We start from the raw sequence: 14127 nt of genomic DNA on the forward strand, positions 1-14127 counted from the left end.
AGGAGAACCCTCGGGAATCTGATCTGCCCACCGTCCGGTGCTGCCCAGATCAGAGTGATGCATGAGGATTTCTCTCCTCAGGACTCAGAGGAAGAGCAGGAAAAGGAACAGAGAGCAAGTCACAGCTAGGTCACCGTCACTCTGTGTTCTTCTGAGTATCTTATTTGTACAACTATTTACTGAGATGTGTGGTGTACTGAGCCTCTTAAAAGCACTCTGATTTTGTCAGCTTGCACTCATCTAATTTTGTGGATTAAAAAGAGAAACATAAAGATCCCCTTCCTTATAACCCTGTTTGCCGCAGACTAAGATAAGTACTCCAGCTTCTTTTCTGTCTACATTAGCAATATTCTTTACAGCTCTGTGAAGTTTCAAGTGCTCTGTGCACAATGCCACCTGACATTTGGTGGAATGGGACTATGTCTCCACCTACATAAAATAGGGAGTTTGAGTGTAGAAAAGATTTAATTAAAAGCATAACACAACTTAAAAACCATTTGCCATACCCAAAAAAAGCAACGAAGATGCCTTGTAGAAGTAATGAATTAAGTAGATCAAATAGAATTTAATCACATCCAACATGCCCCCTTTGCTATTATCTGACATTTTATCTTTAAAAAAAAAGATGGGGGCACCTGGGTGGCTCTGTGGGGTAAGCATCCAACTCTTGGTTTCGGCTCAGGTCATGATCACACGGTAGGTGGGTTCGAACCCCACATCACACTCTGTGCTGACAGCAAGGAACCTGCTTGGGATTCTGTCTCCCCCTCTCTTTCTGCCCCTCCCTGGCTTGCTCTCTCCTTCTCTCTCCAAAATAAACAAATAAACATTAAAAAAAAAAAAAAAAGAAATTAGGGGCAGCTGGGTGGCTCAGTAGGTTTAACACCTGACTTTGGCTTAGGTCATGATCTCGTGGTTTGTGAGTTCGAGCCCCACATCAGGCTCGCTGCTGTCAGTGCAGAGCCCGCTTTGGATCCTCTGTTCTCCTCTTGCTACCCTTCCCCTGCTTGAGCACTCTCTCTCTCAAAAAAATAAACATTTAAAAAAAAAAAGAAAGAAAGAAATTAAATCTTCCTTATATCTTATGGTTCCAATACTGTGTCTTATTATATAAACTACAGGTAAAAAGGTACAGTGTTCTGGCTAAAATGCACTATGAAATAGGTTTATGAAAATAGGTTTAGGAACATAAAATAGGACCTTCCTAGATTATATAAATGAGCATGAATTCATGTATCTTACTTGCGTAGTATAAGATGAACTTTATTTGTTTAACAAATATTTGTGTGCAACTGATACGTAAGAACAGCATCGTATTGTAGAAGCAACTGAACAGAAGCATGGTCTATTTTTATATCTTAAGGCTGTTATCTACCTTAGTTGCTGGGTCTGTTCCCAGAACTGTGAGCCAGCACCAGCAACATGAACTGAGGCGTTCCAGCTCCTAGTACTCGCTGCATGGGAGTGATTCCATTACCAGGGCTGCCCTCAACCACTGCCTACCAGCTTCCTCAGGCTATAACCTTCCCCGGAGCCACACCCCATGGGAAGCTAAGCCATGCTGCCACCCAAACCTATGGCCCTCAAGGATAAGGAGCAGTGGTCTCCAGATGGCCTCCCCACTAGAAGGTAGAATTCCAGGAGAACCAGGGGTCCATCATCCTCCTAAGACTCTCAAATCATCCACTCCTCTTTCTTATTTTCCTTATTCATGGCCAGAAATCTCCCCATCTGTCTTCTCATGTGTTTTGTTCCCTTCGCGCTCTCTGCTTTCTCCCCTTCCTCCCAAGCCCTCTCATTACACCACTCTGGACTCTCATGACCAGCTCACTTTGTCTAACTAGATTCTGCTCATTCTTAGGAGCTCAATGCAAACATCACTTTCTTTAAGACATGAATTCTCTGACCCTTCAAACTAGGTAAGATCTTACCTATTTGGTGAGGTACCAGGATTTTTGCATTATTATTACTTTCACCACAATTGCTATAATTATTATTCACATTCTTATTAACACTATTAATAATGAACCCTTTAAACTAGGTAAGATATTACCTATTTGATGCCTTCTACTTCATATCACTTATCATAATTTAACCTTGTTTGTGTTTTGTTTTTTCATCTAGATTGTAACCCCCAGGAGGCAGGATTATGATTGCTTTACACTGTTATGTCAGCAGAGTGTAACAGTAACTGGCACATAACAGAAATTCAATAAACATTTGTGGAATGGAAGAAAGAGGAAAGAAGTGAGCAGTGAGAAGAAATATGTTCCCAAGTTAGATAGCTGAATATACTTTCCAAGAGAAACAGCATGATCACGGACCACGTGGTATTGGCTATCCTTCAACTAGAGCATAGGTTATGTGACTTTTTGTGGGCTGGCTGGCCTAGATTCTAACCACCTTAGCTCTTGATTTCTGCACAGGAGTGCTGTGAGTTCCAAACACACAGTTGATAAATAAATTTGTAAGTTGGGTCTTTCCATTCCATGGCTAGAGCACTGATCCTCCAGACTTGTCTAGTGCATTAGAGTATCTGAAGCCCTCTTACCTCCACTGTCCAAACTGATACTCATGACAATTCTCTGGAGTCACTGACCTAACTCAACATGTGTTTTACTTAGCCTACATGTTCTAAGTCTTGTACTAGGTGATGGGAACCAAAGGAAAGAAGACATAATTTCTCTTCCCAGTAGCTCACATTCTAGATATACAGGAAGGATTCTTAACTCCAGTTTGCACATTTCATTAAATGATCTGCCTGAGGTCATGCAGTCTTGAGTAACAGTACTTGCCTACTGCTGTGACGCCTCCCAGTAATAAACTTGTGGATAGTACACTACATAGATGAGGCACAATGGAAAGGTAAGATGAGAGCAGTCCTTCTAGATTTAAAAGAAATCTTAAAAACATCCTATCTATGTTTTATGATAAGCCTGGAATTAAAAGAACACCTGTTTTACTTGAGACAGATGGTGACGGGTAGAGAAGGGCATGTAGGAAGAATATAGGCACGTTGCCAATTGCTTATATTGAAGCCCTGGATGGTAAGGCCTGTGTGGAGAATCCTCACGGTGCCAAGTTAAGTAAGCCCAGTTTCCCTCCTTTTGTCAGCCTTTTGAGGATTTGAGGAGCTGGAGCTACACAGGAAACCACTGAAAAGTCCATGAGGCTGGTTCCTCAGTTCTGAGCTGTAGGGTCTAGCTCTATAATGGGGCTCAGCTATTTAAACAGCTCCTGCTTTTCTCTGGCCAGCTGCCCAGGCTAGATGATGCAATCCTTTACTTGAAGGTTCCTACATTATAAAAACTGCACTGAGGGCCCTTGAGTGACCTGGGTGGTGTGTGGAGAGGCCAGGGAAGGCTGGGAGCTGTCCAGAGCTGTCTCGGAGGGCAAATCTGCTAAGGAGGAGCAATAACACTGCTCCGTGTGACTAAGTCTTCTGTTCCAGGATCACAGTTTCCCAAGTGACTTGGGACACCAGCCCTTCCCAGACCCTGCAGAAGAACAGATTCTCTTAGGTCTCAGATCTGGAGCAAGGGCACAGAGGGGATGAGCTATGGTGGAGAGAGGCAGAGGGAAGAAGAGAGCTGGATGAGCTCTGGGCGTGGAAAGTGGTTAATGTTATAATCTTGTCGCTCAGCATTATCAGCTTTCTTCAATACTGGCTTGATATTGGATTAAAAATGTATAGGGGCCTCAACACCTGGGTTTAATGCCTCACTCTATTTATGTAACTTGCTAGCTATGTAACCTTATGAAGGTTACTTAACTTCTGGGCTCTCAATTTCCTCATCTATGAGAAAAATAACAAAATACTTATCTTGGATGATTTATAGGAGAATTAAGAAAGACTCCTTATTCATTCCTTCTGTAAATATTTATTGAATACTCACTATCTGCCAGGGATGTCTCCAGGGACTAATGATTAACAATGAACAAAACAGGGGCTCCTGGATGGCTCAGTCAGTTAAGCGTCACACTTCAGCTCAGGTTATGATCTTGCAGTCTGTGAGTTTGAGCCCCTCATGGGGGTCTGTGCTGACAACTCAGAGCCTGGAGTCTGCTTTGGATTCTCTGTTTCCCTTTCTCTCTCTGCCCCTCCCCCACTCATAGTCTGGCTGTCTATCTCTCTCTCAAAAATAAACATTAAAAAAAATTAAAACAAACAATGAACAGGCAAAAATCCCTAAAATCCCTCTCTTCATGGAACTTACTTAGTCTATTTCAACCTAGCACACTACACACATAAGTATTTATTATGTATTAAATATTTATTATGGTCTGTCAGAGGTTGATGACAGTTCTGGAGGAAAATAAAACAGGAAAAGTGGGCTGCAATTTTAAATAGTATCAAGAAAAGCCTTGCTGAAAGAATGATATGTGAACAAAGGTCTGAAGGAGGAGAGACAATGTATGCAATAGCTCCGGCACATGCCTGCCACAGGACAGGTACCAGGATTTCTGTATTATTACAATCACCACAATTGCTATAATTATTAGTCATACTGTTATTAGTACTATTAATAATAATGACAATAACGGCATTGACTGAGATTTGCTGAACACATTACATTTACAAGGTCTGAGATACAGAACGGAACTCCAGCAGAATGACTTTTCCAACTCTTAATTGGTTTTTAAATTTTATTTAAAAAAATTTTTTTAACGTTTATTCATTTTTGAGAGAGAGAGAGACAGAGCACGAGCAAGGGAGGGACAGAGAAAGAGGGAGACACAGAATCCGAGGCAGGCTCCAGGCTCTGAGCTGTCAGCACAGAGCCTGAGGTGGGGCTTGAACCCACGAACCACAAGATCATGACCTGAGCTGAAGCCAGATGCTTAACTGACTGAGCCACCCAGGCACCCCTGGTTTTAAATTTTAAAAGGTAGTAAACAAAATTATTTCCTGCAGATAACTGATCATATATTCTCCTCAGTTTCCATTAATTCTTTTCAGAACTTTTCCAGAAGTTTTCAAAACTAAAATAAAAAGATAATTCAAGGTGTTATAAAACTAGTTCAAGAAATTCTATGTTATATCAGAAAATCATTTTGTGTGACCTTGGGCAAATCCCTTCATCTTTCTGGATCTGTATTTTTCACTTTATTTTACTGATTACAAAGTACAGTAACTAGATGGTTATCTAAGATCCCTTCTTAAAAATTATTTTTTTATGACTAGTATTAATTACTTACTCAATGGAGACAATGACAGCATTCAATTCTTCAGCCATTGCTGTGCACAGTTCATCATAATACCTGATTTCTAAAAGAGACAAAGGAACAATCATTATTAAACAAGTTACTTAACACGGTCCATTCTTAAATTCTGCTAATCGTGGATTGCTCTTAGACTTGTAAGTTATTAATAATAAAAACCATAAAAAGCAAATATCAAAATATGTATCATTAATAGGGTTACATATAAAAATGCAAACATTAAATCTGGTTTCTGATAAAATGCAATTAGTATAAAATAACAGGACATCCATATTAGGTTACCTTTGAATGCGTTTTTAACTAAGTAGCCATTGATTTCATAATAGGCTATGATAAATGCACCAAATTCTGATTTTGTAGCTCTTCAAATATACGTGTTTTCAAAAAACACTGCAGATGAACAGTTACCTCCTTAGAACTACATAATTTTTCTGTTTTAATATCTTTATTTGCTGCAATTCAATTGAATTCTTCCAATTTGAAGAACAGGATATTTTGTTTAAACCAACAAATAAAAAATAGAATTTTAGGAAGTCTTAGCATTCTTAGAAACAGGATCCAAAGGTGTGCAGTGACAAACAATTTTAATACATAAAAGTTGAATCCCTTAGGTCTTATTTCAATAAACTAAGAGATGAATTTGCTTACAGAGAGCCAAATATTACTTTAATTATACACTTTTCAAGGCAGTCTTAGAACCAGAAGTTTAGTAACTACATAACCACCTGCAGACAGCCCACAGCCCGAGCTCTTCCTCTGGCAGGAGTGATCAGTCAAAATTATGGGGAAAAGGCCATGTGAACTCATAATCCATGCCATTTCCAGCACTTACACTTCCTGGTCTCCATGGAATGTCTCACTGGGCAAGTGTCCAATACTATATAGATTGCAATCATTTCTGTTACTCCCTTTTGTGTTCTCATCCCCTAGCACACATTAGGGTAACCAAAAGTGTAAGATTGTACCTAACTATTTGAGTTTTTCTACTGGAAGTCCTGTACCCCCAGAGAACCCCTCAGTCCTGGACAAACCTACTTACTCAGTAAACATCTGTTGAAAACTTGAGCAAATCCATGAAATCAAAGAATAAATAATGAATATGAAATGGGATTACAAGAAAAAGTTATACTTCTTTGGGCTTTGCCACATTCAACAAATGTTATATAAAAACACAAACTGGAACAAGTTGTCATTGCCTTAAACCTAGGGGATGCCAAAAGCTTTGGGCTAACGATGCGGTAGTAGCTCCATAATGACAGGCAGAGATAAGGCCCTTACTTCCTCCTTGGTATTCTTTCCGCCAGGCTGCTCCACTTGGCTGCCTGCCATTTTGAGTGTGTTCTGCTCATGAAAGTTATCCAACACCAACAAGAATATTCTTGAATTTTGCAGCATTGTTTCCTTTTAATGGTGGTACACCCTTTATAGCTTCATCTTTGGTTTCATAAGCAGATGGAATGTGGATGAGTTAATGTAGGTATTCAGAAACACTTGTCCTATTTCATAGAAAAATGTCTTCAAACACAAGTTGGCAAAAGAGCTGCAGATAATTTCCTCATATTCCGGCCCAGCGAAACTTCAACTTGTATTGGTAGAGAAAGCTATTGTCAGCCCTTCACAGGAGTTAGCCTATGATTTCGGTCACAGGAAATATTTTCAAAACAGTGGGCCTGAATTAACAAGCAGTAAACAGGTGGGCAAAACCTTTATGTATGTAGGGTAATCATAGAATCAATCATCAAAAACCAGGACCCTTTTGAGTGCGAAAAGGGGACACTATTAACAATCCTGCTGGGATAATAGAGGTAGCTGAGACTGTCCAGGGGAACCAAGTCAAATGGCCCTTACCCAATAAGGAAGTCAAACTCAATCACACATCCCTCCCAGGGCCAACCACAATCCCAAACAACCTGAAGGTGACCAGGACATACTTGCACTGGCTAAAGCCCAGCCTCCTCCATGGATGTAAACAACGCTGCGTTTCAAAGGCTCTTCTGGCTTTGGGGAGCCCTCAAACACTCTGACCTCCACACCGTCAAAGTCAGTATCGGTCACCTTCACCTGAGGAGACGACCAGGCGCTTTTCTTGCCAAAAGAAACGATGATAAAATTCAGTGCGAGCAGATGATGGCTCAGGCCCAGGTAGTGGATCAGGTTGCTCTGCAGGGAGAGGGAGGGAACACAGAGGGAGGGTATGAGTCAACTCCACCACCACCAGAGCCACACTCACCCACTCTTGGTGTTTGAATTCCTACAAGCAGCTGACAGTACTCTTGAGGACCCACTGCCCACTTTTAATATGATAACAAATTATATTTACTTTTTGCTTTTTAGAGCCTGCAAAGTATTTTCATACATGAGATCTGATTTTTCGGATTAGCTCTGAGAGGGAAATTGGGCAGGTATCATCAGTCCCATTTTACCAAGACGGCTTAGAAATTAAACATGACCATTTGGCTGGATAAGTGGTAGTTCTAGGACTGAAAACTAAGACTTGTGCATTTTAGGATTTAGTCCTTTTCCTCCTCCTCTCCATCAGCAATCACAGATCCAATAACACACTAGGAATCGAGGAAGAATACTTTATCTAAATGCAAATAAAAGAGAGAGAAGTTTCATATTTACTATAGGTATCTTTAAATTTGTAGCTGATATACTTAAGTGTGTCGGTTGTTTTGAGAGTAGAAGAAAGAAATGAGTGTGGGAGAGGCAAACAGCCAGTTAACTCTGGCTCCAGCACTGAGAAGCAGAACGCCTCAGACGTTACCAGGAGCTTTTCAGAAATGTGCAAAGAACATACAGTCTGCCATCACTTGTCCTTTGAACCTGAGGGCATTGAGCTCTGCATTAAGTGTCTGCAGGAAGTTACTTGGTTGGAGAAAGAGCAAAGAGAGAAGAGACCCAAGTCATCCACCCAGCAAAGACCCTACAGAGTATATTCCCCTCTTTGTACTTTTAAAAAAATGTTTATTTATGTTGAGAGAGACCAAGAGCATGAGCAGGGGAGGGGCAAAGAGAGAAGGAGAGAGAGAGAATCCCAGGCAGGCTCCACACAGCCTGAGCCTGGTGTGGGGCTCAATCCCGTGACTGTGGGATCATGACCTGAGCCAAAATCAAGAGTCAGAGAGTCAACTGACTGAGCCATCCAGGCACCCCTCAACCTTTCCACTTCTTATACAAGGTCTTCCTATTGAGTAGACTTATCAAACTAACCTCTCAGTAAGACTTAATGGCCACGGTTCAAAGCCAGATAACTGGAAGCCATGTGGCAGTGAGTGACTAGTCCAACTAGTGTCCAACAAGTGTCAAAAAGAGGCAGGAAACTTTCCTGACACTGGTGCATGAATTTAGATACTATATCTCCTCGAGACTCTCCAACCTAGGAAAGAAGGACAGCTAGAGAGTAACAGTGCCCTTCTGGAAAATATGAAACAGAACGCTGATGATTAGTGAAACATTTCATGTCATCATAAGATCAAGAAACAATGTTACTAGCAGAAATCAGGACTATATAAAGTCTGTGATGCACCATAATACAGCTTCCCAGAATAGGCATGCAACACACTGGTGTGCCTTGAAGAGGGTACACGCGTACTAGAATACTGATCCCCTCAGCCCCTGAGGAGCTAAGCTCCAGAGAGCCCTTTACCCCAATGTCCCATATAAAGTATTATTATTATATACGTATGCCTGGCCATGAAGTGAGCTGGAAAACGCTGCATTATAACACCATGAACCAATGTTTATGAAAAACAAAAACAAGAGGCCATTAATCTAACCACGAAGAGCTATTTCAGTAATTTCATTAATATTTGTTTGCTGGCAATATAGGCAGCAGAGCAAATAAATATTAATAAAATAATTCAACTTCTATATGTATCAGTTGCCCAATTTACTGAAAAAGTTAAAACAACTGATAGTGTTTTTTTAAAGCTTATTTATTTTCAGAGAGAGAGAGAGAGAGAGAGAGAAAGAGGGAGAGAGAACACATGTGCGAGTGGAGGAGGTACACTGAGAGAGAAAGAATCCCAAGCAGGCCCTGTGCTGTCAGAGTAGAGCTCTATGCAGGAGTCATTTGCAGGAGTCAAATGATCCCACAAACTGAGATCATGACCTTAGCTGAAATCAAGAGTTGGATGCTTAACCGACTGAGACACCCAGGCACCCACAACTGATAGTGTTCTTGCTATGAAATAAAGTGTGATAGGAAATAAATTCACATGCACAGGGGGCCCAGTTGGTTAAGCATCCAACTTTGGCTCAGGTCGTGATCTCACAGTTCTTGAGTTTGAGTCCCGCATCAGGCTCTGTGCTGACAGTTCAGAGCATGGAGCCTGCTTCAGATTCTGTGTCTCCCTCTCTCTGTCCCTCCCCCATTCACTCACGCTCTGTCTTTCTCTCTCTGTCAAAAATAAGTAAATGTGAAAAATATTTTAATTTAAATTAAAAAAATTCACATGCACAGAATTCTAATTCTAACCAAATCCAATTTGGCAAATTGGATAAAGATAATCATCGTTTGAGTTTTGTGGTAAAATGTCAGTCTTACTGAGGGTATACTGACTTCTGCCAGGACGTGGCCAAGAATCACTGCATTCACTAAGATTCTAGAGTTCACACAAAAAGCTCTTGTCAATATCATTATCAATTAATAGAGAACACACAGGATCCATCCCATTTCTTGCAGGACAAGTAGCATGATAGCATGGACTAAGGAAATATGAACAAACCAATGGCAGGCTTGCATCTGTTACTTTCTGGACTATTTTTTTTAAGTTCAGTGAAGACTATTCAATACTTTAAACAAATCACATATGAGTTTCTTCAATTATAGGAAAGCTGCAAAAGAGGTGAATTGTCTCTCTAAGACAGATTAGAGAAGATGGCTCATTTTATAGAGAACCCACCTCGGGTTTCCTTCATGCACTGCATGCTCTGAATGCATGCAATCTTGACTCAATTTGCCCATGCCTTTCCAAAAATACCTCTACCGTGTCAGATCGCTTGCATGAACAGAATTTCTCAACAACTATCTGCATCGTTCACCATACTGTCAGGGTGGCGCAGGGGCAGGAGGGTTGACTCAAGAAGGGGTAGTTTATATGGAGAAAAACAGATAAGCAGATAGGAATAAGAAAGGGTCAGAGAGGTGCTAAAATAAAATACGATAAGTAAATACAATTTTATTTTTTGCATCCTTGCGTTTGTGAAGTGAGATTCAGATCCATCTCCAAAAACATTGCAAATTAACAGTTTTCTGAAACCTCTTTAGAAGTAGCTGGAAAATTTCAGTAGCACAAAGAAGCAGGCCAAGTGTTAAGAGCCCCACAGGTTAAGAATTGACCAATTCTTGGCAAGTTCTTGAAGTACTTTAGGGCAGTGCTATAGATCTTAAAACTTGCCCCCATAACCATTCTAGGATTTAGGAGAGAAATTCTACCTGAGGAGATGGAAGGGGTGAAGGGTCATTACTCATTACACCTCAGTGGAACCAGACACAACAAAATAGGTGGGCCACTGGCTCCCTACCCAGGTATGATGGCCAAAGATCAAAGGACAAGCAAGAATCAAAGGAAGCCAGGTACCTGGTGGCTCAGTAGTTACGTATCTGACTTTGAGTCAGGTCATGATCTCAGGGTTTGTGAGTTCAGTCCCACGTCGGGTGACCTCAAGCCCCGGCTTCAGTGAGCCCTGCTTCTCTCTCACTTTCTCTCTGCCCCTCCTGGGATTCTCTCTCTCTGCCCCAAGCTCATTTGCGCTCGCTCTCTCTCTCTCTCTCTCTCTCTCAAAAAACAAATAAAAGAACAAAGAATCAAAGGAAGCCAAGCAGAAACTGTACTCCGTTTCTCAATATACAAGTTAGTTATTATGTTTGTGAATGGGGTTGTTCTCTGTTAATTCATTCAACATGTAAATTATGAGACATATTCCAAGGGCAGGGAAGCTTAAGGTGGAGAGACAACCTTTCCGGAGCTTGGGGAAATAGAAGAGAACCAAGATTTGTAAATGAATAGCTGATGTTAGCTAAGCAATACAAGCACTAAGAGAGATCTAGATAAAGAATTACTTCTGTTTGTTCTTCCTGGGATGAAATCCAGTAAGGCCTCTAGCCTAAACGGTGGCTTAATGGAAGAGGAAGCATGTAGCAAAGAAAAGGGTCGGAAACCAAGATGTGAAAGTATTGGGCAAGTGCTCTAATTCAGATACATATGGGAAGGTCAGGTAAACAAGGGAAGCGAAGGCAGGGGGAACATGGAAATAAAAGGCTAAATCTAAGAGGCATGGATAGCAGGCACCAAGGTCAACAGCACAGACTCCAGACCTAGAGTGCCTGAGTGAAAAGCCCAGTTCCTCCACTTACCAGCGGTGGGATCTTGGGCATCCCAATACTAAACCTCTCTGTGTCTTGAGTTCTCATCTAAAGACAGAAATATAATACTAACTACTTCAAAAGATTGTTGTGAAGCTTAAAATAGGCAAAAACACCTAGATTAGCACCTGGCACATACTAAGCCTTATATGGGTTAACTGTTATTATTATACCCCTGATTCAGCAGGTCATTGCATGAAGAAACGTGAGCCCAAGGACTGTCCAGTATCTCTAGGGAACCTGGGACTATCATTTTTCCTATTATGTGCATTTGTTACGAGGACCACACTGATGACCAAGTTCTGAAATTATTATGGGGTAAACAGATGTAAAGTAATTGTCTCTAAAAAGTTCATTTGTATGCTCATGTCAAAGGGGGAAAGGGGAAACTGGGGAAAAGCTATAGTACACTGACACTACCAATGCATCAGTAACTTAGCCTGGGTTTCAATTTCAACACGAACCAACCACATTAAATACTTAAAACATCTATTGTAACTCACTACCTGCCTCATCTCCCATATTCAAAGGTTTAAATTCTGTCAGTGGTTCTCCCAACTTTACCAGTGATGGCCATTTTATCCTGCAAACACCTTTTAAATTCTCCTAGGCAGATTCTGTTCAATTTCGTACTACAGGAGAAAAAAAAAAATTCAAGGAATATCTGCATGAAAATTTGTAGTCATGTTTTTTTTATTTTTTTTTTAATTTATTTTTTTTTTAATTTTTTTTTATTTTTGGGACAGAGAGAGACAGAACATGAACAGGCGAGGGGCAGAGAGAGAGGGAGACAGACACAGAATCGGTAACAGGCTCCAGGCTCTGAGCCATCAGCCCAGAGCCCGACGCGGGGCTCGAACTCACGGATCGCGAGATCGTGACCTGGCTGAAGTCGGACGCTTAACCGACTGCGCCACCCAGGTGCCCCGGTCATGTTTTTTTTAAACATGCTAAAGTTTGCGTGTATTTTTAAATGCAGATTTTTTATTGGCATGCAAATTATATGCCTCACATTTAAGCCCTCTGTAGGGATCACATGCGATTCACTAATGCAGAACTCTTGTTCTACAGGAAAACATAAGGTCTGTGGCAAGAAACTACCGAAGGTCATATAAGTATACTTCAAGTATTAATTAGGCACTTACCGTATTAAAGACTCTGCTACATCCTCTAAGAATGCAAAGGTCGGTAAAAGATGGACTGAGAACTTTAGTTTAGAATTTAAATCTTCACTGATTCCCTCCCTTTCCCCAAATTTCCATCTCTCCATAAAACTTTCATAGTTCTCTGAACTTTCTCTAAGACTTTAACTTTTAAGAAAAATCCTCTGATTTTAAAGCATTGATTCAATTTTTTTTTAATTTGCATACAAAACAAATCATGCCTGCAGGCCAGATTAGGACTAAGGACTACCAGGTGCAAATTCCGATGTAGAGGTAACCTGGTCCTACGGAAGAAGGTACAGCTGGAAAGATGTAGCAGGTAAATTAATTCCCTTAAGTATAGGCCCTAGTTGTCAATGGTGAAACAGCAAAGATTTTTGGACACTTTTTTTTTTTTTAAAGATTTGATTTTTAAGTAATCTCCACACCCAACATGGGGCTCCAACTCACAACTCCTCAATCAGGAGTCATATGCTCCCCTGACTGAGCCAGCCAGGCACCTCGGACATGTTTTTTTGTAATGAGACTATACTTTGGGAAGAATTTTAGCTGTGGTATAGATAATAGATTGGTGAGAAAAGAGATTGGAGACAGAGGTAACAGCTGTAAGAATTTGGCAACTGTCTGCCGGAAAGAAAAACGAAGGTCTGCCCCTGGAGAATACAGAGGAGGAAACTATACCAAAGAGATCACTGAGGCAGAGTTGATGGAAAGATAAATTCCATTTCAGAATTATTCCCCCTAAAGTCAGCAGAATATCTAGGCAGATGGGTCCAAAATTGCAGGCAGTAAATGTATAGTCAGAGATCCAAGGGGCTGACGCCTGGAGAAAGAACTCAGAAGTAACTATTAATAACTCAAACAACCTACAAATATGCAAACATGGGAACATCCTAGGGATGTTCACAACAGATGATTATGAGAGGATACAGAAATTTCAAAAATAGAGATGTGGTACCTTTAGTACAAAGGTATGTGACCCAGCCTAGAAGAGAAGAGACAGAGGCTTTCCAAAGAGGCTGCCTGGGCACACAGCATCAGCTAAATTGAAGTGAGTTTTAATAGATGCTCAGTTGGCTGGAGACAGGGAGGAGGGCGCGAAAAGGCATGCAGATATATGTGGCTGTGGGGCAGGCGTTCCACACTTCCCTGTCCTGCCCACCACCCACACTTTCAGTATCACTTTCCTCCAACAGGGGTGGAAAGTCATCAAAGTCTTCTTTCCTAGTCCCACCCAGATTACAAAGGATAAACATATTCCCTCTCCCTTGCTGGGGCTGGATCTCCATTTCGACCCAACTCTGATGAAAGGATAGGGCTGTCTGAACACCATTCCTGGGAGGCTTTAGGCCATACAGTAAATTCCACCAG

The 14127-nt window shown here is 41.1% G+C and overlaps 1 protein-coding gene across 1 annotated transcript in view; it reads right to left on the bottom strand.

Annotated features, from left to right (window-relative positions):
- NCEH1 (neutral cholesterol ester hydrolase 1) overlaps nucleotides 1-14127 on the bottom strand; it is a 58962-nt gene that overhangs the window by 10864 nt on the left and 33971 nt on the right. Inside the window, exons 2-3 of the mRNA XM_047875536.1 lie at nucleotides 7155-7383; nucleotides 5200-5269 (exon numbers count right to left, since the gene is read on the bottom strand). Coding sequence (XP_047731492.1) covers nucleotides 5200-5269; nucleotides 7155-7383 — 299 coding nt within the window. The remainder of the gene's footprint in view (nucleotides 1-5199; nucleotides 5270-7154; nucleotides 7384-14127) is intronic.

Source organism: Prionailurus viverrinus, chromosome C2 (genome assembly GCF_022837055.1).
Source record: "Prionailurus viverrinus isolate Anna chromosome C2, UM_Priviv_1.0, whole genome shotgun sequence".
Lineage (NCBI taxonomy): Eukaryota > Metazoa > Chordata > Mammalia > Carnivora > Felidae > Prionailurus > Prionailurus viverrinus.